Raw genomic sequence first — 27,909 nt, 5'->3', positions numbered from 1 at the left:
TTTCCTGGTTGTAGACAGGGGCCTGAAGGCTAGTTTTTGGAAACTGTGATGGGGACTTGTACCTATTTCTAGGCCTACTATAAATAGTGTCCCCCAGTAGCGCGTGCTCATGTTTGATTGACAGTTGCAGAGCCTTGCGCTGGGACAGCAGGCTCACTCAAAAGGGACAACCAGAAACATATGAATGGTAAGTTTATTTAGCTATTACTGGTTAAAATGTATATTAATGAACATTCATCAAACGTAGTTATATTCACCACAAATATATTGTGGTAAAAAATAATTAGCAGATGGACATACGTGTAAAAAAGTAAATTTCTCTCGGAGATCAACGTGTAGCCTATTAATATCTTCATGTAGCCTGCTCAACCCAGTCAAGAAAAACTGCAATTTCTGCGTTCGGTTACTTTGATATTTCATGAAACATAGTAATATAGCCTACGCCGTGCACAGTTTTTAAATATTACTTAAATGATCTTAAATTGACTTTTAAAAATACTTTTCCAAACTTGTTGACTTTTCTCTTATAGTTGCTGTCTGTACAACAAGAGGCGCTGCACCTCAGCTGAACGTACCTACTCAAGAAAAGGCATTACTTTTTATTGAGGGTAAAGACACCTCACTACGTTTTTTTGCTTCAGTTGGGATTCTGCGACGTGTGGGAGCAGCTGAGCCGTGAAAATGAGTTCCAGAAGGCCGATGACTCGTGCTTTTTCTGCAAACGGGCGGTTGGGTGGTATAAGCGAGGATGATCTGCCCGTACCCACCGGCAGACCCGATTCCCGAAACTACCTGCTGAACGTCCGGCCGGAGAACAGGTAGCTAGCACTCATTCCCTTCTGTAGTCGAGTGATGGAGTTGCTACGTGCTGGCTCACATAGTGTAGCCTATGTCCTACGAGTATTTACTGGAGAGACATAGATTAATTGAAAAGACGGATAAAATGATCTCAGGGAGTCCCTTACAAATAATGTTGTTACTTAGCCATAATTGCTTCTCCGCGCTGGACGTATGTGCCTTCGATTCAAATGCAATTCACAGGACAGCAGTTGACAGAGGACACTTACGTGGCTTGCAATGAAGCAGCCCTGCGAAGGTCAGCTGTTTAAAAATAAACTTCATCTCACAGCATAAGCTTCTGGTAATGTTGAAACAGAACATTAACAACAGCAACGATGTGGTTGCTTGGATGTTCCAGTGTAAAACACACCTTAAGGCCTAAGCGAGACTCACAAGTGAAGCGAAACCACACACGTCATAAACATCGTTAATCAGTTCTTGTCGTCGGTAGGCCTAAATAAACTCACAAGAAAACACAAACGTAATTTCTGATCTGTTCCACACATTTATTAAACTTGATTGTTTTGTGATTTGTATGATTTGTGCCTGTAACAGATTCATGTTGTGAATAAATGACGTGTAGAACTAGGCCTACATCTAACTGAAAGTATTGGTGGTAAAGAGTTCAGATACTACATTATAAAATGACACCGTTGTGAATCTGTGCTTTGTATAAATTCCTGAGTAATTCATTACCCAAATTACCATGCTGTCTTTTAAAAGTTTCATTATATTGGTGTGTTACTAGCTATTGATTGTTGTTAAATATCTTCAATGTGTTGTGTTGTGGCAACAACAATAGGGGAATGGCCTAGGTTGGCCCTACACAAGGTCTGTCCCTGTTGATGAAAAGACTATTGCATTCTACTGAATACAGGAAATGTATTTGAATGTTGTTCATATACAGGTGGCTGCCCACTTAGTACTCCTCTATGTCAAAGGCTTGCATGGCCATTGGTGGCCATTTCATCCAGCTTCATATTCATATGAATATAACATTTCAGCATCTGCTCACTGGTACATGGGATGTCTTGAAATGTGCAAACGGGTGACAAATGGGAAAAGGACATTAGACAGACAAACACAAGCTCCATACAGCACACTCTTTTAGCATTTGGTAAAATACACATGAGTTAGTTAAATTAGTTAGGCATACAATCCAGTGACATTTATTTTGGGGTAGAAGAGTGACTTCATGGCAGTCAATGCAAAACAATAGGCAAAACTATTGTGACAAACCTATAAATGGTCAATTCTAATTATTTTGCATTTTAAAAAATGCGGCCAATTATTATGCTGAATTTGAATAACAGAATGTGTTAAATCATTTTCTTCAAAGTATAATGAAAAAACCCCCCAAAAAAAGCATTCCCTTAAGCAGCAAGGTTTATTGACACACATTTACTCGTGATCAGCAATATGTTTACCAGCCCATTTTCTGTGCAGGGGTGTTCGCTTGCAGATAAACAGATTTGGCACATACTACAGTGAATGTGAATGGGAAGGCTTGATATACACTCACTGAGCACAGTACACCTACGTATTCATGTGATGCTCCAATCAGCCTATCATGTGGCATCAGTGCAATGCATAAAGTCAGGCAGATAAGGGTTAGGAGCTTCAGTTAATGTTCACATCAACCATCAGAATGGGGGAAAAATGTGATCTCAGTTATTTCAACCGTGGCATGATTGTTGGTACCAGATTGGCTGGTTTGAGTATCCTGGAATTTCTGTAGAGTTTAATCTGAATGGTGTGAAAAACAAAAAACATCCAGTGAGCGGCACTTCTGCAGATGGAAGCTCCTTGTTGACAAGAGAGGTCAATGGAGAATGGCCAGACTGGTCGAGGCTGACAGGAAGGTGACAGTAACGCAAATAAACACGCACTGGGGAACAGAGCAAACCAGACAGAATATACAGGAAAAAGGCACGGAGCTGACAAAGTCTAAAAAATGAGTAGTATATTAGCTAATTAAGTGCTCACTGAGTGTATATTACATTTTAAGGTGGGGCTTTAGTAATGCACCTGCATGTTGTAGACTTGTGTAGGAGCTTTCATGCATTAAATGGGTCCTCTTTTTAAAAAGATTAATATTTCATATGGGGCAAAAGTGATTTTACTGTCAGCTTAAAAGCCAGTTTATAGTCCAGTGACCGCATCGCAGCAACATTTGGTCTATATTCTTGGCGATATTTTGGCTTACATGTTGCATCAACGCTACTTTTGGTCTATACTCTGGGCAATATTTTGGCTTAATTGTTGCATCACCGCTGCATCTGGTCTATGCTCTGGGCAATATTCTTGCTGGACAATGATCACATTTGACCCAGCGATAATATAACTTTTTTCCGAATGTCCTGCAAATTATAAACTTTAAATTGGTCTATAAACTGGTCTTTAGAGTGTCATAAGTATCTTTGTTGCACATGGCTGGTAATGAATTCATTGGGGGTTATGAAGAGTTTGCTCAACATCAGCTCAATTACAGTGCAAAAACAAACTGTTCTGAAGATATTGACTTCAGTGTAACACTGCAAAGCAGTTTTGAAATAATATGGCCAGCGCCTTATAGGATCTGATTTGTCATCTGAGACAGACAAGCTGGGAAATGCTGTCAGTCAACAGCCAAGAATGCAACAGAAATAATTTGTGATGCTCTGTAGATGGTGGCCCACATAATAAGAGTTAATTGAAATTAAGGGCTTAATGTGTCTGTGCCTGATAAACTGCTTCTGTCTGCCTTCTTCCTGCATAGCTACACAAGTCACAGGTATTCTTGCTACAAGCCATCGAGGTAATCCACGCTTTTTAAACGTTTTATTTAAACTAACGTCTAACGTCTGACCTAACAAGGAAGCATCTGTTTGACCCCTGTGCTAATATATATTTCTTCTCTGTGCCAAGAGGTAATTCATAGGAAATCAAGAATTACACCTTTTTTGAACAAGGTACTGTAATAGCATTCATGAGGATTAAAATATTTCTGCAAATGGTTGAAATTGCCTAGTGGACGGGGCTGAAGCTCTGATAAAGCAATGGAAAAAAATAACTGCTGCCTATTGTTTAAAGCTGTAAATAATTATTTTCCATTATTTGGGGAATAAAATATAAAAATGTCTGCATCAACACAATATCTCTCCAAATTCTTTACACTCAAGGCTTCACAGAGTGCATGTTTACCTATTCTTTGTTTCTTTGTCTCTCTTGTGCCAACAAGGAACCATTTTAAACCAAATTTACATTTTTACAGTTTTACTTTTCTGATGAGCAAGCTCTCTGCAAGAAGTATTTGTGTCTTTTCCGAATTAACAACTGCACATTTCTCCCATAACGATTCACGAAAATAACAATGACTATTATTTTGACATATTCCATATTTGATTTTGATTATTGAATTTCCCAAAATCGATTTCCTCCCCCATCCCCATATGATTTTGCTGAATTGATGACTGATCTGGAAAAGTAGAGGGCAAACTTCCTGTGATATTCCTGAGTTTGACTTCCTTAACTGTGATATTCCTGAGTTTGAATCTGACGTGTGTTATTTGACAAGCTTTCTGGGCAGTCTCTTTGAAGACCTCTCTGTTTTCCAGGAGCACGCTGTGTAGTGTGATGGCACAGCTGACTGAGGAGACGCAGCCGTCATTCGATACTACCCTGAAATCCAGGGCTGTGTCCGAGGACAGTAACGTCAAGTTCTCCTGCGAGGTTTCAGGTACAGAAGTCATTTCCATAGCTCAACTATGTGTGTGTGTGTGTGTGTGTGTGTACAAATGGGTATGGCTTCATTTTCAAAGTTACAAACATTTCAGGAGGTCAGCATTATCCCCATTCCTGAAGCACTGGAATATCTTGGGTTTGACTACAGTACTATCTGTCTGGTAATATATAATATAATAGTTTGTACTTCATGAGAGTATACAATAGTTTTATTAAAGGAGTAAGGAATACACCCTGGACAGGTCACCAGTCCATCACAGGGCTCACACACTCATACCTACAGGCAATTTAGACTCTCCAATCAGCCTAACCTGCATGTCTTTGGACTGTGGGAGGAAACAGGAGTACCCAGAGGAAACCCACGCAAACACGGGGAGAACATGCAAACTCCACACAGAGAGGCCCCGACCGATGGGGATTCAAACCCAGGACCTCCTGGCTGTGAGGCAGCAGTGCTACCCACTGCACCACCCGTGCCACCTCACAATTCTTTCCATTAAAATGGAATGTTAAAAAATGTTAACTTGCCTTTAAATTGGCCAAAATTACATTGAAGGAAAACTCTAAGGAATAGGAATCGTCCAACTTTTGGTAGATTTGCTTTTTGGCAATCTTACACATGATGAGATTGATACCAGAGTCATCCCTGTGCGTCCAGTACAACGATGTTAGACAACATCTACATGTTGAATGCTAACATTGCTCCCTCTATGAATGGCTGCAGAAGGAGTCAACGTTAGCTACTCAGTGAAGTGACAGAAATCCAAGTGTGAGTTGGGGGTTGCCAGGTATGCGGGTCACTGACTATAAACCTGCACTCCCACTGCCACCCCCACTGCAACCAATAGTACTGCATACCTGGCAACCCCAAACTCATGCTTCAAATGGCACTGCACAACTACTACGCCCAGTGGATTGGTACATGGTAATAGCAGTTCTGAATTTAGTTGCTTCTAAAACAACTAAGCTGTTTTTATTTTACTCGCTTAGTTTTTATATGTGCACAAGATACAGTTAACTCAGCTTACTGTCAATAACTCTGGATGTTGGATTTCTGTCACTTCATTTGGCAAAGCTCACATTGCTTCAGTCTGCAGCCATTTATAGAGGTAGCACAATTTGCATGCAGCCTGTAGATATGTTTTTGTACTGGATGCACAGGGAGGATCTAGCCAAATATATAGCCAAAAAGGAAATTTCCCAAGAAGTTGGACTCATTTAATCATTGAATTAGTGTGAATTTGTGTGAATATATCCTGAAAGATAGGACAAAAGCACTCTATTTTTAAAGCCTACCATCCCTTTATATATTTCTGGATGGGGAGAAAGCAGAGAGGGTATATAGAAGCCCTTCAGTCACTGAGGGGGTAGTCTGATCAGGCTGTTGGTTACCCAGGTTTTTTTTAGTGATGGAGTGATCCATCTTTAAGCCCAGAAATCCACTGGCAGTGAAGCAGAGAGGTGGGATACATTTCACTGACTGGCTGTTCACACTTGAAATGATGATGTAACCTTTTGAGAACCAAAATGTGCTGTCAGATAAAGGCTAACTCGACCACCCCAAAGGCCTTCCTCATTTTTATAAGATTATTTATGTTTCTCAAACAGGCTTAGATACATTCTGAAGTGCTGAGTCAGATTTTCAAACCGCCGTCTTTCCCTTCAGGTTACCCCGTTCCTGAACTGACCTGGTACAAAGATGACATGCAGATGGACCGATACTGTGGCCTTCCAAAATATGAAATATTCCGCAGTGGAAAAGTCCATACACTCCACATTTACAAGTACGTACTGTAGGAGATAAAAAGGTCTAATTGTAATGCTCCAGTACATCCCTTTGTATGCATTTTAATACAGTTAAACTCACACATTACTCTCACTTGAGGAGGTGGGAATGAAAGGGAGGTTTTGTCTGCATGAAGGTTAGTTTTGAGATGTCAAACAAGAAGTGAGCGATATTCTACTTATTGGTCAAAGTGACTTCTTTTTATGGACTTCAAGGGGGAGCAATACTGGTCGCGAAATCAAGTTTTTGAAATGTCAGTATTGATAGAATTATTTAGCTAATTTTGGAAGGCTTCAAAAAGTTATTTCACATACTTACTGTATCTAAAGGACAATTTAAGCAGCATTCCTGTGTAAATTTAAAAAGTTTAGAATCAGAACCAGTGACGTAATTTGTTTCCTTGGAACTTGTGACATGTCCACTCAAGGTGTGCTTTTGACATCTGTTTTCTGCAGTTGCACGATCGAAGATGCAGCCATCTACCAGGCATCAGCCCGGAACAACAAAGGCATCGTCTCCTGCTCGGGCGTACTGGAGGTCGGCTTGATGAACGAGTTTAAGATCCACCAGCAGTTCTTCAACAAGCTGAAGCACAAGGCCGACACCAAGCGGAAGGAGATCGAGGAGAGCCGGCGGCGGGAGAGGGGCAAGGAGAATGTGCAGGCCACAGTCCCCCAGCAGCAGCACACCATCAGCCCAGAGCGGCCTCCCAGGAAGCGCAGGTCACCCAGCGTGCCGGGAATCCAGGCACCTTCTGCCTTGCGGGACAAGGAGCCTGAGCCCAAGACACGCTCCCAGGCTGATGCTCGTCTGCACGAGAGGGCTAGAGGGGATGTGTTTGGGCAGCCGGCAGCCGCCGTGGAGATTCCCAACGGGTTCCCCGCCGACGCCAGGGTGACGCCCATCTCAGACCTGACGAAGGGGGCAGAGAACACGAATGACAACCCGGACCTCGCGTACGTCTATGAGACAGTGGAGATAGTCACCACCACCTCCAGGCGCCCAACCAAGGAGCCCTTAGCCATGAAGAGACCAAAGATAGCCAACGGGGTGGCAGGCAGGGAGGTTAGCGGTGGATCGGAACAGGGGAAGGGAACGAGTCAGAGGAATGAGGGTGAGGTGGGAGGAAGCAAGAGGGATGAAGTTGAGGAGGGAGGAATGAGCCTGGCCCAGTATCTTGCAGAGTCCTTGAAGTCGCAGGAATACGAGAATAAGCAGAACTCGGAACAGGACACGATGGAAGTAGATGTTGTAGTGTCCCCTGAGAAAGATAAGGATAAAGAGAAGGCTGTACGGACAGAGCCTCCAAAAGAGGTGAATTCAGACACCCATACTCCCGCAAGTAAGCAACCAGAGCCTCCTCATAGCCAAGGACCTCTCTCCTCAGTCTTCTTCTCCATCAGAGACATGTTCTTTGGGAGTAAGAATAACGAAGTGAGCAAAACAGCCGATGATGTCCCACAGCACAACCATGTTGCCACTGCAGAGAAAGAACCCCCTTCTGTCCCATTACAACCTGACTCAAAAGTGCCTGTGCCAGAACTGGGTGGTCAGACCGAGGACTTTAAAACATCAGCAGGGGAGCTAACACCGATGGATACAGAAGAACAGGTGGAGCCCCCCTCAGGGGGAGCAGGCGTAAGGAGTGCTTCCCCGCAACACATCACTCGAGAGGTTTGGGACGATGCTGCAAAAGGCAAACAGCTGGGTTTGGACAGCCACGGCCGGGGAGCTACAGTTTCCAAGAGCCCTGCTCCTGTGGTTGAGGAACCAGTGGAGATGGCAGGGGTTGCAGCCCATCTCCTGCACAAACCAAGTGGGGGCCAGATGCAGGCAGGGGAAGCAAGTGGTGCTGTGGAGACTGCCCAGCTACCTACAGGGCCGCTGGTTTCTGAGGTAAGTACCCAGCGGTTCTTTCTCAGGGCTCATGGGCAGTTTGACGCTGTTTGGAGACCAGCACCGTAGCAGGCACTTGACGGCTATTTATAACAGTTACAAACATGCATTGGCATGACGAGACTTGAGCTGGCTGACACCTGGCCTGGTCGAGACGGCACGTAACACACCCTGGAAAAGAGCGGGGTCGAAAAATGCTCTTGCTGCGGTTTATTTGTGAACGTGGGGCTCCAATCCACCATCTGCTTTTACAAAGGGTGGTAGTGCTGACTCCTGCAAGTCAAGTCCGTTATACCCTCGACTGTGTTAAAATATCAAATGTCCAGATCCATGGTTGCAGAGGTGCCAAATGGGTAGCGCCGTGAAGAAGAAATCGAATAGCCTTAGTACGCACTCTCATCTCACATCCCGGGTATCAGATGTTTTAACCAGAGCAACATTTTGTCACAAGTCGATGGGAGCACAGGGGTTGAATCATTTCTGATGTCACACTGAATAAAAGCTAGTCCACACCAAGAGCTCAAACTATAAATATGTAGTTTTAAACATTGTTCTAACTCAAGTGGATGGCGGAGTCCACACCACTACTATAACTACAACGACAGTGACAAATGATATCACTGGGATCACTTTCAAACAATTTTTTCCAATTGCATGAACAATAAAACACTTGCATCCAATCAAAATCTTTCCGAATTTGCGGGGTGTCACATTCAAAATGGCAGATGGCATGGCTAGAGCCTGTTCTCAGTTCACAGAACGTTATAATTCATCAGTATGGATGCTCACGTCGTTATTGTTATAGTTATAGTTCTTGGTATTGACTGCTGAAGTGTCCCCGACAGCTCTCTAGTGTTTCATTTAGTTTGTGCTTAAACTGTCCACAAACAGTGTGGATTTGAGTGTAGCCATCATCGGCTTATGGGAACACTGCAATATGACACGCAATAAGGGTAAGAGCCGTGTATCTGGATAGGTTGTATAATGAAGTAGAACCGGACTGGTATTGCATCGATACCTGCAAGGGCTTTCTTATTTTTCAGCAAGATTAAATTGAAGTATGAAGTGGGAACAGAACTGTTGCCTGCGGCGGGCTGTGACCATGCCTAGTGACTATGTTCATGAAACCAAAATTCCTTTAGCACGATACCAAGGGGAGAGAGAGAGAGAGACTTGAGAGAGAGAGAGAATTTGAGTCTCAGACAGAAATGGCAATTGTTTTTGTGTCCCACACCCCTTGAGCGAGAAGGGGACTGTGGCGGGAGAGTGTGGTGTCGTCATGGTGAGGGCTGAGGCAGGCACTGAGAGTGGGGGAGCACCTCTTTACATTGCCCGCATTCTTCACCAGTGGCAGTGCCTTAAAATAAACATTTTCCTCATATAGGCCTGGCTCAAGTCTGCACAGGACACACAAAAAGAGTCATGTCGGGGGCTATGTTTTGTTCTCTTGCAGACTGACCCCCATAAGTTAGCTTTTACCTTCACCTTTCAGAGTTAGGCGTCTGACAGCTTTGTCTTGCCAGAAGCATTCTCATTAGAATCAGATACAACTTTTCTAGCATTGTAATATCCTGCATTATATCATATTGCATTTGCTTAATTGTTATGTTTGGCACAATAGCTTCTGCATAGATTAATCACATAACAGGCACAGAAGGTACCAAAAGGCACCTTCCAAGAATAGTGTTTGCTTTATGCGAAAGTGAGCATTCTCCCAACGCATTGAATCGGTTTTGACATGACACCAATTCATTTTACCCAGCTTGACTGACATCATGTTATCATGCTTGTAGTGGCTAACAATCTGATCTGAGCTACATTGTGCTATATGTGAATTTGGTTATGGATGGTGTAATCAGGTCCTGGTTTTTAGGAAATATTGGAATACACATGCATGTACATTTTGCTCTGTCACGGTATTGTATGGGAGGAAGCACATTTAAAGTTTGATGACTTCAGTTCTTTTTTAGAAGGCCAGGGAGTCTACCCTCCTTTTGTATTTTTTTGTATGTATTTGCATTAGTTTACTCATTGGTACTCCCACACTCAAAAACATGCATGTCAGATTAGGTGTGCTCCTGGCCTCAAAGCTGGAGTTGGTCCCTGGGCGCAGCACTGTGGCTCCTCACTGCTTCTAAGTCACATCGATGAGTCAAATCCAGAGGACAAATTACCCCACGAGGTTCAATAAAGTATATCCTACCTTATATCTACAGAAGTAGATACAGGCTAATTAATTTTGAATTATGTTTACCAACAGAGGTTGGAAGCAAGAAAGAGTATCGATTTATAATATGTGTGTGTGTTTGTGTTTGTGTGCCACTTGTTATGCCATCAGCTTTACCTGCTTGACCAGATTGAAAATTGAGCCAATCAAGCTGGTGATAAGTTAGTTATGAGCTGGTCAACCAGCCAACTGTTTCAAAGCATAGCTTCAGCTAGTCAAAATATAAAGCTGGGAGCTGGTCTGAACTAGTCAACCAGCTAAACCATATTAAGCTGGGAGCTGGTCTGAACTGGTCAACCAGCTACGAGCTATTTCAAAATCTTGTGCTGTTTTTTTTTCATCAGGGAGGGCAAAAGTTGACTTCCTTTCTGTCACTTCCTGTCTCAGTGAATGGCAGAATGAATGATCCTTTCACTGACGTCACTGTAACACATGGCCTCTCCCTCCCATACGGCTGGAGTGACATATGACACAGGGATTCCATTAGACCCGCTGGTGTTAATTTCATACAAGTTTCAGTCACCATCTGTTGTGTTTACATAGGATTAAAAGACTGAGTGAAAGTAAGTGGAGTGTCTCACCGCCCTTAAAACAGATTCACACACATTTTGCACCTGACCTCAATGTTTTGCCCCTGTGCCCCCTCTTTTTTTTGTTTAATACGGGGCTGCAGCTTGCCTCGCTGTGGTGTGTTAGCATTAGCCTCTGTAGAAGATCAGTTGCTGGAACCACAAGCATTGATGAGAACTATGTTAGCTTATAAGGGTTTGTTCAGAATATTAAAGGTAGCCTCTTGCAAATGATCATTTAGTTATCGTTTGCAGATCATATCATAAGTGACTGTAAAGTGGCTGGAAAATGTCAATCCCCACATAGAAATAGCTGGTAATGTTTACACTGATACATTTGTTTATATTTTTTTTCTAATTTTGCTGACGCTTAATACATACCATAATCACGCCATTCCATGTAGTTTGAAGCCATTCACAGATTTACCTTTACAGTCACTTAAAATGTTTATATTGTACTCCCATGTATGGGAAGCTACTTTTCTCAAAAGTCATAAGATACCCAGGCTCAATAAGCAAATCAGATATGCACCAACCATATTAGATCGCAGTAAAATGCTTCAGATTTGGGCACAAAAAAAACGGACTGTCATCCATGAGCTTATCTGAGCGCAGTCGGCCCATATTTCCCTTTTCATCTCAATGTGGAATGTCCGGTGGATCTATATCCCATATTTGTTGGAGGACGATGTGGTTTTTCCAGCGGTCCCATTAACACGGCAGTGTCTTTTCTCACTCCACAATTTGTTGGCCAGCTGACTGAGGGAGCTGGACAGTGAGTTCCACTCAGTAAATAAAGAACTTGAGCTAGATCATGCGCATAACCTCTTAAAGGAACACTGTCACACTTTTTTCAGTTGAGCTTATTTGGATCAAATGCTTAAATTATGTGTGTAGGTTTTTTAAAATAAACATCAGTGTAGCTGTTTCCTAAATATGGGGCAATCTTATTTGGGAAATCATCATAGGACAACAGTTATTGTGCAATTGGTGCTGGCAGAATGCAGACATCTTAGCAAGCAGAGGAGTCATTAACCCTGCAGAAACGGCTTTTGAAACAGCTAGACCAACGTGACTAGTTACATTTTCAAGTTGGTCTAGCTAGTGACTCTGGTCGTGGTTAGTAAACCAAAGTTAATGAAATCACCTCATCCAGGCTGTATGCACCATGGTAATGCTCTTGATCTGTCCCGTTTTAGCTCTTTTTGTGGAGGCTATTTTATAGTTGCCTGTTCAGGCAACACTTCCTGGCACTGTCATACGTATGTGAGCGCTATCAACCGGTTAAAGTAGCAGGTGGTCATTGGTTCTCAGAGGGTTGCGAGAAAGATCAATATGGCAAGTTTCCCTGTTCCTTGTCTGAAAGCGGCAGCTGTTATATGATGAGCCAGAGTTCACTTCCGACTGAAACCCTCCGCCATGTTCTGGCTGAATGTCCGCTGCGTAACCAGATTCCAGGCCTTATCATTTATCCTGACACGCCACCTGAGAGATGCTCAAATATTTTTATTGCTTGAGCTACAAGGTGATATGCTCATGCTGTTGGCGCCTTATCAGATACCTGTAGTTGTGTGTCTGCTAAGAACAGGGCATCTCTATCTGGTTTCTCAAGATTACACGGGTTAATGGTCTTTTAAACGGTCAGATATCATATCAGCGTGGAGTCTTTACAAGAACACATTAAGTGCAGCCTTGCAGCTTCATGGTGGTGCAGAAAGTGGGTTCACTGCAGTGAAAGGGGCCTGCAGTGAGTGTAGACCTTTGGACAGACTGAAACCAATGCCCTCCCCTCAAGACTATAGACTCTTGTGTCAGAGTCACCACCCTAAACATGTGCATAAGTGGCTCTATAAAGTGGACCTAGACTAAAAAACTAGCATTCATTCATTCAACTAGCATATTCAATGTGCTTTGTAAATGAATTTGATGAATAAATCATCCTGAATATTGTCTGAATTAATAGATTTACAGTGCTGTAAAGTAATGCCAGTTTTTAGTCGAGCTCTACTTCATAGAGCCACTTGAATGTGGTGATCCTGATCCAGACTGATAGTGTCAACATTTCAAATAAAAGAAATGTAAAAAACAATTGTAGGAAGAAGGATTTCATGACAAACCTCATTTGCAGTTTTTTATATATTGATAGCTTCAGCTACCCATTTTGTAAAATGAATTCCAATTTATACATATATGACTTTAGACTGTACCCAGTGACTTGAATTGTTAACTGTAATCTTACGAAGGGTACTGTGGAACTTGTTTTATAATTAGCAGTTGGTTTATTTAAAATAAAATATGGTTGAATGATTGCGAATCGGCGGCACGGATGGTGCAGTGGGTAGCACTGCCGCCTCACAGCAAGGAGGTCCTGGGTTCGAATCCCCGTCGGCCGGGGCCTCTCTGTGCGGAGTTTGCATGTTCTCCACGTGTCTGCGTGGGTTTCCTCCAGGTACTCCGGTTTCCTCCCACAGTCCAAAGACATGCACGTTAGGCTGATTGGAGAGTCTAAATTGCCCATAGGTATGAGTGTGTGAGTGAATGGTGTGTGTGCCCTGTGATGGACTGGCGACCCGTCCAGGGTGTATTCCTGCCTTTCGCCCAATGTATGCTGGGATAGGCTCCAGCCCCCCTGCGACCCTGTTCAGGATAAGCGGGTTCAGATAATGGATGGATGGATGGATGATTGCGAATCTGGACCATACCAATTCCGATTGGTTTACAGCACGACAGCACGACACATTATTGCCATTATATTAGTCTAGGGAGGGAGCGTTTCAGCCAATGTCTCATCACCCAGCAGCAACCGCAGCTGATCGATCTGGTTATTGTCTGGGCAAGCACAATATCCTAGTGGTTAAGATACATGACTGGGACCCATAAGGCTGGTGGTTCAAGCAAGGCCACATTGCGCCAGGGGGGATTGTCCCCTGCTTAGTCTAATCAGCTGTAAGTTGCTTTGGATAAAAATGTGAGCTACAGTAAATAACAAAATTATTCATTAATTTATTATTGACATTGGTCCAACACAGCATGAGCATAATTTGTCACTCCAAAGTGGGAAATACAGTGTAACATTCCATCAAACTAGCTAACTGTCAATATGCCAAAAAACAGAATTCCAGCTTGCCAGATTTTTAAGTTGGGTCTGTAGATAGAAACAGTAGAACCCAGATAACATGAATATAATAGAATGCAGTTGCTGTTACAGTACCAGGTCTCCACTCCACTCCAGTACTGTATCTGTTTCATTTGGCTTAGACCAGGAGCTGAGGGCGAAAAGCTACTGTATCATATGGCATATAAACGTGGAGAATGGAACCCCCCCCCCTCCCTCCACCACATCAGCCCATTGTTCTGTTGTTACGTTAACGATTGAGAGATGATTCAGATATGCAGCTGGGACTGGGGAGGGGAAGGAAGCACACTGCCACCACTAGCCCAGCATTCAAAGCAAGACACCAAGCTGGAAAAGGAGAGTCATGCCACTATATTTAGACTCTTCTCCATATCTTTCAGTTTGTCATTAAAGTATCTAGACCTCTGCCTACATGTGGCTTAGGCGTGGCTGTGGATCAAATAAGGAATGCTTATGCATTAGCCTACATCTGTGCAGACAGAGCTGAATAAAAATGGACAGCAGCGAGTTTATAGTGCTGGCACAATGCAGTTAGGGAGATCTCAGAAAATAAAGAACTTAAGCTAGATCATGCACTTAACCTTTTAAGTATCGCCCCTTTTCTTTACACATGTTTTATTACATACCAAAAATAAAATGGCTACTCTTCTTGTTCCATATTTACTACAGGCATAATCCTGGAGTCATCTGGGTTTGTTTTCCAAGAGTCAGAATTACTCTTAGTATTACTAAATCTACAGAAGCTCAAACACAGTGGAAGCGGAAGATTTTTTTCACTGTCTTCCTCAGAAAATTACCGTAGAAAACTAGAGAGGCTAGAGAGGTGAGAGATTCATTGGAAGTCCCCCTGAGGAAGACCTCTATTTTGACGCATTCCTTGAAAATTTCTGGTAAAACGGCAACCTTTTTGACCAAAAAACTGTTTTTGCCGAAGCATATCAGCCTCAGCATGTGTATTGAAAATGCTACGACAAAACAATGCTGTGTTGTTTTATGAAAGCCTAACAAACTATACACCGTCATTAGCAAAAATGCTTCTCAGTTGTTACTTCAATGCCATACCACTTGCCGGTTCTAGGCTTAGCTGAAGTACTTTTGTAGAAGTATGCAACGGCAAAACGGACAACAATAATTCCTCCAGAGAAATTCTAAGTGGACATTTTATGGCAAGGGCAAGGCAAACGCGGAAATCAAAACAAAAGGGTGTCATAAGAATGTAAATAAACAGGCGTACTTAAATCCCGGCACTGAACATGATCAACGTTCTGACAATGGGTACTGAGGAGACTGAGGTTTAAATACATGAGGGAAGGAATGCAAGGCTGGAAGAAATGTTGAAAACCCAGAAACTCCCGAAACCACTCAGAAACATTCAGACACAGTCATAACAGGGGATCACGAATGTAATGACTATAATGGGCAACAATAACCACATATGAATGATAATAAATAAATGACCAATAAATAACAAGAATAAACAATACTAAACACAAAAACAGACAGAACAAACAGAACATTACAGATAACCCAAAATAAACTACTATAAGGCTCGTATTTTTGAACCCTTTTGATTACAGGCATAATCGTGATGACTTCTGAAACTCTATATCTGGTTACCATCGTGATTTAAAATTCCGCCATTAAAAAAGGAATGAATGTAAAAGAAACCCACTTAAGGGGTTAAACAAATAATTTGTAATTATTATACCACTGAAAATCTATTGAGCACTTCCTGTAACACTGTTTCCAGGGTCAGACCAACAACATGCTCCAGGTGCGTCACACCCAGAAACATCCCAGACTCATTTGGAAGAACAGAGGTAGAGGAGCATGGACTCGGCAAATGTCCCTGCTGTAAAATCCAGCTATGTCAGCTTGACCAGCTTGACCATCTCAATTTTCAAGCTGGTCAAGCTGACATAACTGGATTTCACAACTGGTCTAGCTGTGTCTGAGCTGGTCAACCAGCATGGCCAAGCTAGTCATAAAGCTGGTCTAGCAGGGTCAACCAAAGTGATTGCCAATGCATCATACATATGTTATTTAATAATATTTTAAGGGAGAAAATCTTGCATAGTATGCCTTAAAAGTTATTTTCACATTTTCAGTACAGCTTGAAAATGATTTACTGTATGCATGGTTAGAAGTACAGCATATGTTATATGTTATATACGTATATCATTTTCAGAGTTTATCTCTGTACATAAACAATATTCAGCTTGGACAAACACTGTTAAATCTATAAAAGGAAGTGTTTGCCAGCACGGAAATTATTTTAGAATTGACTACTTTTAACATTATTTTCATATTGATTTATTATCGGGAACAACTTTCCCTGGTCTAAAAGAGGCACAGAATGTTGTGCTGTCAGAAGGAAACATGCTGAGTTCACCCAGTCAAACGCTGCTCAACAAATCATGTACATTGTTTGTCACATGCAGTAAATCATGGCACATTAGCAAAAACAGTTCTCCTGTGCTTCAAGTAAAAACATCAATTGCAAACCTAACTAAACTTGACAATGATGTTGAATTTCAGAGACATATTTGAATGAGTATTTACCATATGATGGCTTGCATTGCTTGTCAGAAATCGGCATACATATTCTATACTATATTTTCAAAGGAAATTGCAAATGTTGAGAAGAATGTATGTACTATGAACAATCTTTTGTTATATAATATCTTTGTTCTAAACTGTTTATTTTGGTAAGCCTATGTCTCTGACTATTTTTTCTCATTTCTCTGCATCATAATTGCTTCCTTCAATTTCATTGACACAACCCAGATCCTCATGTTGACAAATGCCAAAAAGAGACTCCAAAGGCAATGAAAAAGAGCAAGAAGCAAGACTTGATAGTATATATTTACAGATCGTTTATACAGTGCATGTACAAAACACGTAATCTGAAACACATGTGAAGCCATTTGTCCCAAATATTATGACTTCTTGAAAAGGAGGCTCTAATTCCTACACAAATCACCTGATATTGGTGTAAATATTCTCAAATTAAAGTGGACAGTGTATACTTTTACCTTATATTCATTACGTTTTTTTATTATTTCAAATCCAATGTGCTGTCTACAGAGTCGAAACAACAGAAACTGTCTCACTGTCCAAATACTAACACACAGCACTGTGTATATATAGACAGCGAGTGAATAAGGGGCGTGTTCGTTTGTTGTTTCTGCTTTAAGGTTGGGGAGGACCATATGCAGGCAGAGTGGAATGTACCATCTGTTGTTCAGGACATAGTCGCACCCCTATGTGAGCCGGATATACAAGTGCCAGGAGTGTTTACATCAGCTGGGGGGCAGGCCACAACAGATACGGGTGAAAAGTATACCCTGCATGGTCATGACCAGACTGACCCTGGTGAGCCGACATCCAGTGTGCAGCCCGATTCCAGGGGATCAGGTGACATCTCCATGGAAACCAAGGCTGGTCAACAGAAATTGGGCCCCAAAAACATGGGAGGCCAGGATGGCAACAGGGATGCAGTAAAAGAAGGGGACAAGCAGGTAACGAAGAACAGAGCGGAAAGTGGAGATGGTCATGGTAAGGTGAATTTGTCTGCCATGGTGGAGGATAATGTTGAAATGAAGGGGAAAGAAAGCCCACCGAGCACGGCTCAGAAACTGGAAGCCGAGACGATTTCAGACATGCAAGAGAAATGGGAGACGGATGGCACTGAAAAACTGGCCACTGTCAAACCACTGACTGTAGAATTGAAGCTTTCAGATGTTTCACAACTCGAAGAACCAATGGCAGGTGTGCCGGAAGTGAATATTCCACAGCCAAGAATCCCTGAAGTTCTAGATACTGTTATACCACATCTTAAATCTCCAAATCTGGAATGCGTTGTTCCAGAATTGCCACAACAAGAAGCTACAGTAATCAATATTCCAAAGACACATATTTTAGAATCACCAACTGAACGCAAACCTGTTGATGAAAGATCTGGTTCACAGCTACCCCCAACAAAAGCTTTGGACATAGCCATTGTGGAAAGTGATCAAGCTTCCATAGTGGAGAACATCCAGGAAAAACAGGTCCTTTTAACACATCAGGTTTCACAGCAAGATAAAGAAAAACCAGTGCCCAAGGAAAGACGAAAGAAGATTCAGAGGAATCTTGACAAGACAGAAAAAGAAATCCCAGTTATTAATGTATGTCTCAGTGAAGACAGTGAAATTTGGTTTGACCCTGAGCCCCACAAAGTAAAGTACCCAACTGTAGTCGAACCAGCAGTGGAAGAACCATTTAAAGTTCCCACCTTTGTGGTTTCTCCTATTACTCTCACATCTGCAGACAGCCTACCTGAGAGCATTAATATGACTATAGATGAGGTAAAGAAAATAGAATCAATACCTTCTTCAGTTCATGTAGTCAATGATGATGTAGACTTGACAAAAAAGTATAAGAGTCCATCTTTGGAGGACAAGGAGGACCTTAGCCCTCCTGCTTCTGTTTGTGAGAAGATTACTGATGTCAAAGCACCTGATATGCCATTGATCATAGGTGTGCCATCAGAAGGCATTGCATTGAACCAGTCAGACACAATAGACTTGTCCACTAGAGTATCTGATACTGTAGTCAGAAAAACACCACCACTCACTACCTGCTTTGAGGAAGATCTAGGAAAATCACAGAAAGAGCTTCAAACTGTTACAGAGCCTCAAACCTTTGTGGATCAACTCCAAAAAGACAAATCTGCCACTGAGAAGCTTAGCCTTGCAGGCCCAGAGCAGCCCATGTTGAGTCCCACAACTCTGCGGAGGTTCGCAGCCAAGGGTTTCTCCAGTCTGGATGTTCCAGGTCTAATGGCCAATAATGTAATGGCGGTTCCTGCCATTCAGGTGGACGACTTCCCATCAGGAGAGAAGCAGGCTGATGAGGGGACAGGGGGGGACAGCCCCCCGGCCGTCCCATCCTGTGAGACTAGCCCCCGGCTGAGAAGGAAGGACAGCCCAACCCTCATCCCCTCTGCTACCCCCCAGGAGCTGGCCTCCGGGGCCCGTCGCAAAATCTTTGTCTCCAAATCGAGCGAGGGGGCAGAGAAGGAGGAGTTGCCGAGGAAGAAGTCGCTCCCCCAGGAGCAGGAGCAGCCCTACATGTCACCCAGCCAGTCGAGGAAGTCGGCGTTCCTCCAGACCCCCACGGGTCAACAGACCCCACCCACCGAGAGACGCTCTCCCCTCATTGGGCGCAAGAAGGCCACCCTGGAGGTCCCTAAACGTCCCGAGGAGGTGGTAGAAGAGACGGACGCCACCAAGACAGATGTGAAGCCAGCAGAGAAGGAGACCCTAGACCCCTTTAAAGGTAAGTGTCTTACCCAGGTAGACTTGTAAACAACAAACTAGGAAATGTGGTGTGCTTGTGCCAAAGTTGACAAAAAAGAGGATGGTGGTTAAATATTAGGAACTATGCATCCTTAAATTGTTGTGCCTCTCTCTTCCTCTTTCTTTTCCACCAGCACCTCAGGTTATAAGAAAGATTCGGGGAGAGCCCTTCCCTGATGCCCTTGGACACTTGAAGCTGTGGTGCCAGTTCTTCAATGTACTGAGCGACTCCACGATCAAGTGGTACCGAGATGAAGTGGAGATTGTCGAGGTTAAAAGGAGGTAACCGAGCAGTTTCAATACTGATATTACCATTGTGTTATACAGCTTTTATACATCAGTAACTTGTTATTCAAATTTATATTCGTGACATGTATGAAATTTGGACAACATGATGGTGTTTCATGATGGTGTTATAAGAAATACACCATGCTGTTAATATATGATAAAGTAGCGAAAATGAATGGCTGCAAGCATGCAACTCCTAGCAGCTTCATTTGCTGATTGCCATTCTAATGCTGTTGGATGCCCATGACATTTTCAGGCCCACAGCATGGACACAGAAAGGTTGGATTACATTGTCACTGAAGGCTGGCAGGGGCCGTATAAACTCTGGATGATTTACTCCCTTTGCTGCTTGGACACTTTCATTTGAACCTACATCTGCTTTATCAATTATTGCATCAGCCGAATAGCCATGCAAGTACTGTACAAGCAGGTGTGTGCACTTTGGAGACCCCTTGTGGTCGAACAATGCCACAAGATATATGTTAGCTATCTCAACACTGTCCAGGTCTTTGGTCGGATGGTATGAAAGTGTGTTCTGCGTGTCCCAATTACCCCCAATTAATGTTTATTTTTCCAGTGCGGGAGACGAGAGCCAAGTGGCGCTTGCCATTGTTCAGACATCAAGCAGGGACTGTGGTGTGTATGGCTGCACCATCAAGAACGAGTATGGGACAGACACAACCGACTTCTTACTCAGCGCAGACAGTAGGTCACACTGTACCTACCTGAAATTTACTGCATATTGAGACATTTTAGGGTGTAAGTACTGTGCAGATGATTCATTTGTCTCTCTCAACTCCCTTTCTCCCACTTTCTTCCTCAGTACTGTCCAATTTCCTACTGAGGGAGGATTTAGAAGGTAAAATGAAACATATTCTGCTGTTTTTTATATAGATTAAATCAGCCTGACGTCACAACGGCAAATAACTTACTTCCGGGTGGATAACAGCTCGGGGTCTGCTACCTACTGCCATTGAGGAGGAGGCAGTGTTTTCCGTGTCATTTAACCAACTCAATGTTTGAATATAAAAATAATTGAGGAAAACCAAACACTTTTTTTTATTTATATGATTTATACAATGTGCTCTAGCTACCTAATGAAACATTAATGTTAGCTGTCAGCATCCCCTAACATTGTAGCTAACATTAGCTTGCCAACATCATTAACATGAATAACCAGTGCAAACTGGCTAGCTAGTGTCATTGGAAACCGTATTACTGTAATGTTACCATTAAAATTAGTTAGCTAGCTAGCTAACTAGTTTTGCAACAGGCAAGGTCAGATTTAACGTTTCATGTTTGTAAAGTTTTCGTCCCAGTGCTTCTCTATACGGTTGCTGATGAGCGTCTGGTGTTTATTAGCTAATGTTAACTGCCGACAGTGTTTGTGAAGGACATCAGCTATACAATCAGAAGTTCTGGTTTAGTTTTTTGTTTTTCCCCCATGTTTCTGACACTTTGAAACTTATGTTGGGCGTCTCTGTGTCAGCTGTCATTCACTGTGCCAAGCACCTGTCAAAACTGAGACCGCCCTGTAAACGGACTGTAGGCTCTGGGTTATGCTCCTTTTTAAGAATCGGAAAAAGACAGATCTATTGTGCCTGATTACATTTTGCATTACAGTCAAAAACACAGCACGATTTCGGCATCGTTAACTAGCTAACTGTTTCTACACAGCTCAAGTTCAGTTGATTTTGAAGTATGTTACTTTGTTCCACGGCCACTTGGAAGTAACTTAGCGACCTTTGTTCACAAACATTCTGATTTCATCTATCGATTATACAATGGTGCATTAATCAGAGTTCCATTGCCGCCCAGAGATACAGGTCGTACTATTTTAATTTTTTTTGTCTTGTCTTGTGTAGTGGGCGAGGAGATTGAGATGACCCCGATGGTCTTCACCAAAGGTCTGGCAGACCCTGGCTGCTGGGGAGACAAGTTTTTTGGGCGCATCATGATCGAGGAGGCGCACATTGGGGAGGGGTGCGTCCACAAAGCCTGCCGGGTGAAGGTCATCTATGGCCTGGAGCCTGTCTTTGAATCCGGCAGCACCTGTATCATAAAAGTGCGAAACCCCATCGCCTACAGCTCCAAAGATGAGAGCAGTCTGGCTGAAAGAAACTTGGAGATCACAAAGCAGGCAAGCACCATGAGGGGAATGTCCTGCCAAAAAAGGGGAAATTGATCAATAAATCTTGTGGCCTCGTATCTGTTGTTGGTTTGTCAGTCCATCAGACACCACCATAATGGAGAAGTCTTGAATGGTCTATAATCTGAAAGAGACTGAATGAGTGAGTGTGTCAGGGAGTGATATTATGATTTCCAAAAACTGTAATACTGTCTTTATAAACAGAGAGAGAGAGCAAGAGAGAGAGAGATATGGAGTGAGAACCTTATGCATATTGGGCACTATCTTGCTAATGAGGGATAAGGTCAAGATAGAGAAAGGGAGAGAGAGATGAAGTGACAACGTGTGCTATCTCACCGAAGGGGAGAGAGGGAGAAAGATGATTTAAGTTCATTAAACAAATGGAGGCTTTAAATAACACTACATTTTAATTTGTTAAATATATATTTCTGTACCAGAGAGAAGGTGGTCCTATTTTATTATTTTCCCAGCTGTCCAGCCTCATGTGGTACATTATTCATTATATATATAATCCATATTCTAAACCTACAACTTTATTCAGGGATAGGCTAGTTGCTCTTGTCCTGTTTTAGTTTGGTCCAATGATCAGTTGAAAGGTAAACTTTCTATCGCTCATAATTACCATGTGCAGCAGCGTGGGAAAATAATGAAGTGTCGTCACCTGTCATTATGAAACAATCCCAGGCTAAAAGTAAGCCGTGATGGATTTACTGTATCACTTTTGAAGGAATGTCCATTTCTTTTCCAGGAGTGTAAAATCCAGAACACAGCTCGCGAGTACTGCAAAGTCTTTGCTGCTGAGGCACGGACGATAGAAAACTTTGGCACACCACTGGAGTGAGTTCACAAGACAACTAATCCACTATGTCTTAAAGCATAGACCTCATTAAAAGTGCCATATTGTCCGGCACTCTATCCAGTTTTACATGTCTGTTCTCCAGCACCTCCCATGAGCTTTACCAAGAACAGGCTGTTTTAGTGACTGTCTTCCCTCTAGGGTCTTTCAGCGCACTTATCCCTGGTTATGGGTATGCACTTTGCACTTTGTTGTACGTCTCTTTGGCTAAGAGCGTCTGCCAAATGCCATTAATGTAATGTAATGTAATGAGTGTTTTTATAGAACCTACAACTTCTTTATAATCCACATAGTAAAGGAAATGTCCACAATATGGAACCTTAAAATTGCCAGTTCATTTCCATGAAATTGCCATCAAGAGGCAAGGATTCTTAAACTTAAACAAGAACAAAAAATATTGCATATTAGGAGTAGTGTGTGTACTGGAGGGGAGCAGATTGGTTTTATACAGTATTTGTAGTTTCTTGCTTTTTCTTTATCAATTCATTTAGTTTTTTTGGTTTTCTGTTCATTCTTTGTTTCACTCTTCCATCTCTTTTCCTTTTCTCTCTCCCCCTCTCTTTTTGTTTTTTTCTTTGGTCAATGCAGAATGCTTCCTCGTTACCTGATGTATAGGCCAGCCAACACGATCCCGTATGCCACGGTCGAAACCAACGCTCCAGGGCTCTTCCAGAAGTACTGCATGATGGACGCCACGGGAAGGCTGATCATGAGGAGCTCATCGGAGGTGGAGCAGAAATGCTGTGCCTTCCAGCACTGGATCCACCAGTGGACCAGTGGCAACCTGCTGGTCACTCAGCTGGAAGGTACAATCAGAGAGAGACGTTGGGAGGGGGATGAGTGGTAATGCTTTATTTTACTGCCCCTTAATTACCTAGTATTTGCTGGATAAGTACCAGGTACTTATTAGGTAACTGTCTATATTTCAGAGATAGCTAAGTACTATGAAACGGGCTGTAAAACATATTTACATAGTAATTACATATGGTACTTACTGACTTTGTTTCATAGTACTTACCACTGAAATCACTGCATTGTACGTCACCCTGGAGTAAATTCTGTCTCCGCATGGTCATTTGTTCTGTGTGTTGCAGGTGTCGGCATGAGGATCACAAACATTGCCGTTGCCACAAAGTCAAAAGGGTAATATTTTTAACATATTTTACTTCCTTTTACCATACTTATGAAGCAGTGAGGAACTGTAATTATGGCCCATAATTGGGTGTGTGTTCTCATGCCTCAGTAATTTAATCAGTCATCCAGTTAATCTCAATTCTTCATCTAATTATGACAAGTGCAGCTTCTAAGCATGTGGAGGAAATGTGTGCAACATTTTGTCTTTGACTGATCGACTCAACTCAACAGGAATTCACCCATTTAAATTCAAGAAGAAATTGAGAACTATTTATAGACTAATGTAAAAATAATAAAGGTTTTGTTTACACTGTGAGGATACTATTTAAAACACATGTATTTAGTTCTGAGAAGTGGGTGCAGTGCTTCTTCAGTGTGTGTTGCGCAGAACATATTACGCACCCGTGTGCAGTGAAAAGGGTGGATGCTGTTGCATATTCTGACTGCCTCTATACCAGACACCTGTGCTGAAAATCCTATTCTAATTGGTTCTTGATGGTGTGATTGTTCATGTAGCAGCGCCCTATCTAATCACTTTCGAGATTACAGCGCCTACAGTGAGGCCATAAGGATAAGGGTCACATGTCTGTCTAGTCACAAGGTCAGGAATATCTGCAGGCCCTAACTACGCACAACACTCATGACATGCACTGTTCCATATAAGCCTCCCTCGGGCAAGCCACAGCATGATGTCATCCCTGCTGAAAAAACAGCTCAAGTTTGGTCTTGAAACAGCTGGTATCTAGTTCTGACTAGCTCCCAGATCAACTTGGTTTAGCTAGTTGACCAGCTCAGGATATGTTTTGAAACCAGCTACCAGCTCATACTCAGCTAGACCAGTTTTGTGACCAGCTTTGTCATGCTAGTTGACCAGCTTATACCCAGCTAGACCAGCTTTATGACCATCTTGGCCATGCTGGTTGACCACCTCATACCCAGCTAGACCAGCTAATGACCATCTTGGCCATGCTGGTTGACCACCTCATACCCAGCTAGACCAGCTTATGACCATCTTGGCCATGCTGGTTGACCACCTCATACCCAGCTAGACCAGCTTATGACCAGCTTGGCCATGCTGGTTGACCAGCTCATACCCTGCTAGCCCAGCTTTATGACCAGCTCATACCCAGCTAGGCCTGTACAGTATGTACTAAGTGGAGACTCTCTGTGTTGCAGGTACCAAGGTCTCCCAGACTGCTGGAACCCGCAGGTGTTTGAGCAGTTTGTGCTGCTTCACCAGTGCAACTACTACTGTGGCCTCCTGGGGCTGAGGACCCTGAAGCCCATAGACCCCCTGTCACAGCCTGCCAAGATCAAGGCCTCCAGGAGTCCACTGCTCAACCGCAGGGCCGGGCCCAGCTCCAGCCCCCAGCTGCCCAAAAAAGGGGTGCACAGCCCACAATCCACCCGCAAGGCCGGCTCCAGCCCCAAGGTGCCCAGGAAGGGCGAGTCGGGGGACAACGGCAAAGCCAAAGCCGGAGAGGCGCCAAAAGCCTGAGGGCCGAGGTGGAACGGGAGTCTGTACAACAAGCCGATGTCAAAGACAGGAAAACGAACAATTGTAAGACAATTCTATCTCTCTTTTATCCACTCCGCTGACTGGAGTAGTTTTTCCACATCGTTGGCGTGCTCTGTTACCATGGTTACCTGAGCATGGGCTGGAATGGCACAGCACAACCTCCTGTGTCAGCAGTCGGATGTTCTCAGTAGAGGAGTGAAGTGATTGATTACACTGGTCATATTTTGCAGTAGTGGCTGAAAACTATCATTTATTTGCTAAGTGTCCATTTTGTGGTGTGTTTGGCTGCACGAATATTGCACAGACACAACCGACTTAGTCAGCACAGACATTAAGTCACACAGTACCCACCCTAGATTTACTGGAAATTCAGACATTTTAGGGTGTATTACTGTGCAGATGATTAATGTCTCTCTCATCTCCCTTTCTCCCACTTCCTTCTTCTTTTGCTGCAAGCATTTTATTAAATGGCTCGCAAGTTCTAAAATATATTTGCCAGGTCTCTCTTGAAAAAGACATCAATCTCAATGGGACATTCCTGGTTAAATAAAGGTTAATAAATATATATAGCTGAATTGTCATAGGAGCTACCAAGGTAACTTTATTCTCGCACTTTATTTTAATGAACCTACTTGTACTGTTAATCATCAGAGCAGGACTTGGTTACCTATTAAATATGTATAACATATAGAGTAGGTAAGTACTGTAGTTATCAAACAGATACTGAGTTAGTAGTGAACAGGTTGTAAACTTGCAGTCTATGAGTCATCGCTTTAAAAATAATTATTCTTGTATGTTCAAATTTGTTCCCTCACCCGGATTTGAATCCAAACCCAGGGTTCCAGAAATGATCTGAGATCTGTGAGGAGACTTCAGAGAATGGAGTAGAGGGGTTTTGACACTTTATTGATCAAAGTATTCCCACAGGCAATGCCTGTGGATGAAACTTTATCTCCCTGTTAAATGCTGCAGGAACATAGTATCGAGAAAGAAAAAGGTAGAAAAATATATTCAGAAGGTGGACGTTCCCATTCTTTCGCTACATGGCTGAAATGTGAGGCTTTTTCATTTTAATGTATGTCTGTTGCGCATTTTACTTCGTACCTGGCTACTCTTTCAATTAGATTGGTCTGTGCTTCCTTATAATGGCAGTTCTGTGTTCAGGACTGCATTCACAATAGGTGAATTTCTGAATCCTCAGCAAAAAAAAAACAAAGACAACAACCATTCCTAGGTGCATTGCTTGAAGTCGGGAGTCTGATTATTTGGTCCCCCCTCTGATTTCCTTTCTTCTTTTTCCTGAAGGATATATTGCTGGAGCAAACTGCCTTTTTGTGATGCAGCTCAATTGTTGTTACATAGATACTGCACACTACACTGTTACTGTGAAACCTGCTTTGCCTGCTACTAGGATGAACATGTGTCTCCTGTTGTATGCAAACAAAGGCAGCTGTACTTAAAAAGGCACCAAGGGGGTTTTCTATGTAAAAATAAATCCAGCAAGAACTGTTTGGTTCGGCGTACCGTACCATGCCATCCCAAATCAGCCCTTTTAAGGCCAGCTGATTTGTCCAGTGTTTGGTACACTACGTTTGTCTAAACACTTAAACACAGGAATTATTTTTCATACAAAATATCTTGTGTTACATATAACAATCGTTGAAACAATTGAGATGTAAAACTAGTTATCTCTGAGAGAACAGCCATAGGTGCTCTTTTACTAAGTGTGTGTTACTGTACTGCCTAATGCACACCATTGCATGTATTTTGAAGTTTATTATTTTTGTTTTGTGTTCTGGAAAAAAATTACTTGGCTGGATTGTTCTTGGACATGTGGAGTATTTGGGTGGCCACTTGTAGCTCTGTAGGCTTGACCCACCAGTTTCAGAACTTAATATTACCACTGCTTCTGTTCAGGCTAGACATACGACAGAACAGCATGACATCAATATACTCTCAAGTGCCAATATTTCATAGTATTAAACAGAAAAAATTGGATATTCATAATGTCATCATTGTAAAACTAAAAAGAACAAATAATTTTATCAAAACATTTTTTGGTTCATGCTGAAAGCAGTTTTAGGATTAAATGTAGATATTGTTTGTTAATTTTGGCTACTGTTGTGCTGTCACTGGTCCACGAGTTTCACTTGTTAAATTGTATCACTGCATTTACGTGTAGAAAATATGATCAAGAGTAATGTCTGTTGTTTTATGTTTGGACAGATATTGCTGTACCGGAACAATGAAACCAAACCGAATGAAACAGTTTTTGTTTGCATTTATGTGTGTGCACGCACATGGGTGCATGTGTGCCAGCACGTGTGTTGAAGGAGGCTGTGTTTACTGTAGTCCATGGCACTGTTATACAGTGACTAGTAATGCGGTGCTTGTATTTTTTGTAAAATAAAAATGTACATATCAACTTGTCACAATATTATGCT

General features: G+C 42.5%; 1 protein-coding gene across 2 annotated transcripts; it reads left to right on the top strand.

Annotated features, from left to right (window-relative positions):
- The first annotated feature begins 92 nt into the window (after positions 1-92).
- Positions 93-27,900, top strand: LOC133131289 (alpha-protein kinase 3-like). 2 transcript variants are annotated; one of them, XM_061246579.1, is made up of 14 exons: positions 93-187; positions 531-818; positions 4,437-4,558; positions 6,230-6,347; positions 6,805-8,245; positions 17,375-19,499; positions 19,654-19,801; positions 20,385-20,512; positions 20,631-20,666; positions 21,673-21,947; positions 22,705-22,793; positions 23,401-23,618; positions 23,907-23,955; positions 25,123-27,900. In XM_061246579.1, the coding sequence occupies exons 2-14, from the start codon at positions 682-684 to the stop codon at positions 25,442-25,444; spliced, it is 5,208 nt and encodes a 1,735-aa protein (XP_061102563.1). In that variant the 5' UTR covers positions 93-187; positions 531-681; the 3' UTR covers positions 25,445-27,900. The 2 variants fall into 2 exon arrangements, with proteins under 2 accessions (XP_061102563.1, XP_061102564.1); XM_061246580.1 differs by having other exon boundaries at positions 124-187; positions 642-818.
- The last annotated feature ends 9 nt before the right edge of the window (positions 27,901-27,909 follow it).

The sequence above is a fragment of the Conger conger genome, chromosome 6, assembly GCF_963514075.1.
Source record: "Conger conger chromosome 6, fConCon1.1, whole genome shotgun sequence".
Classification (NCBI taxonomy): Eukaryota; Metazoa; Chordata; class Actinopteri; order Anguilliformes; family Congridae; genus Conger; species Conger conger.
Note: the sequence above shows the minus strand (reverse complement) of the source record. Positions and strands in the feature narration are given on the sequence as shown.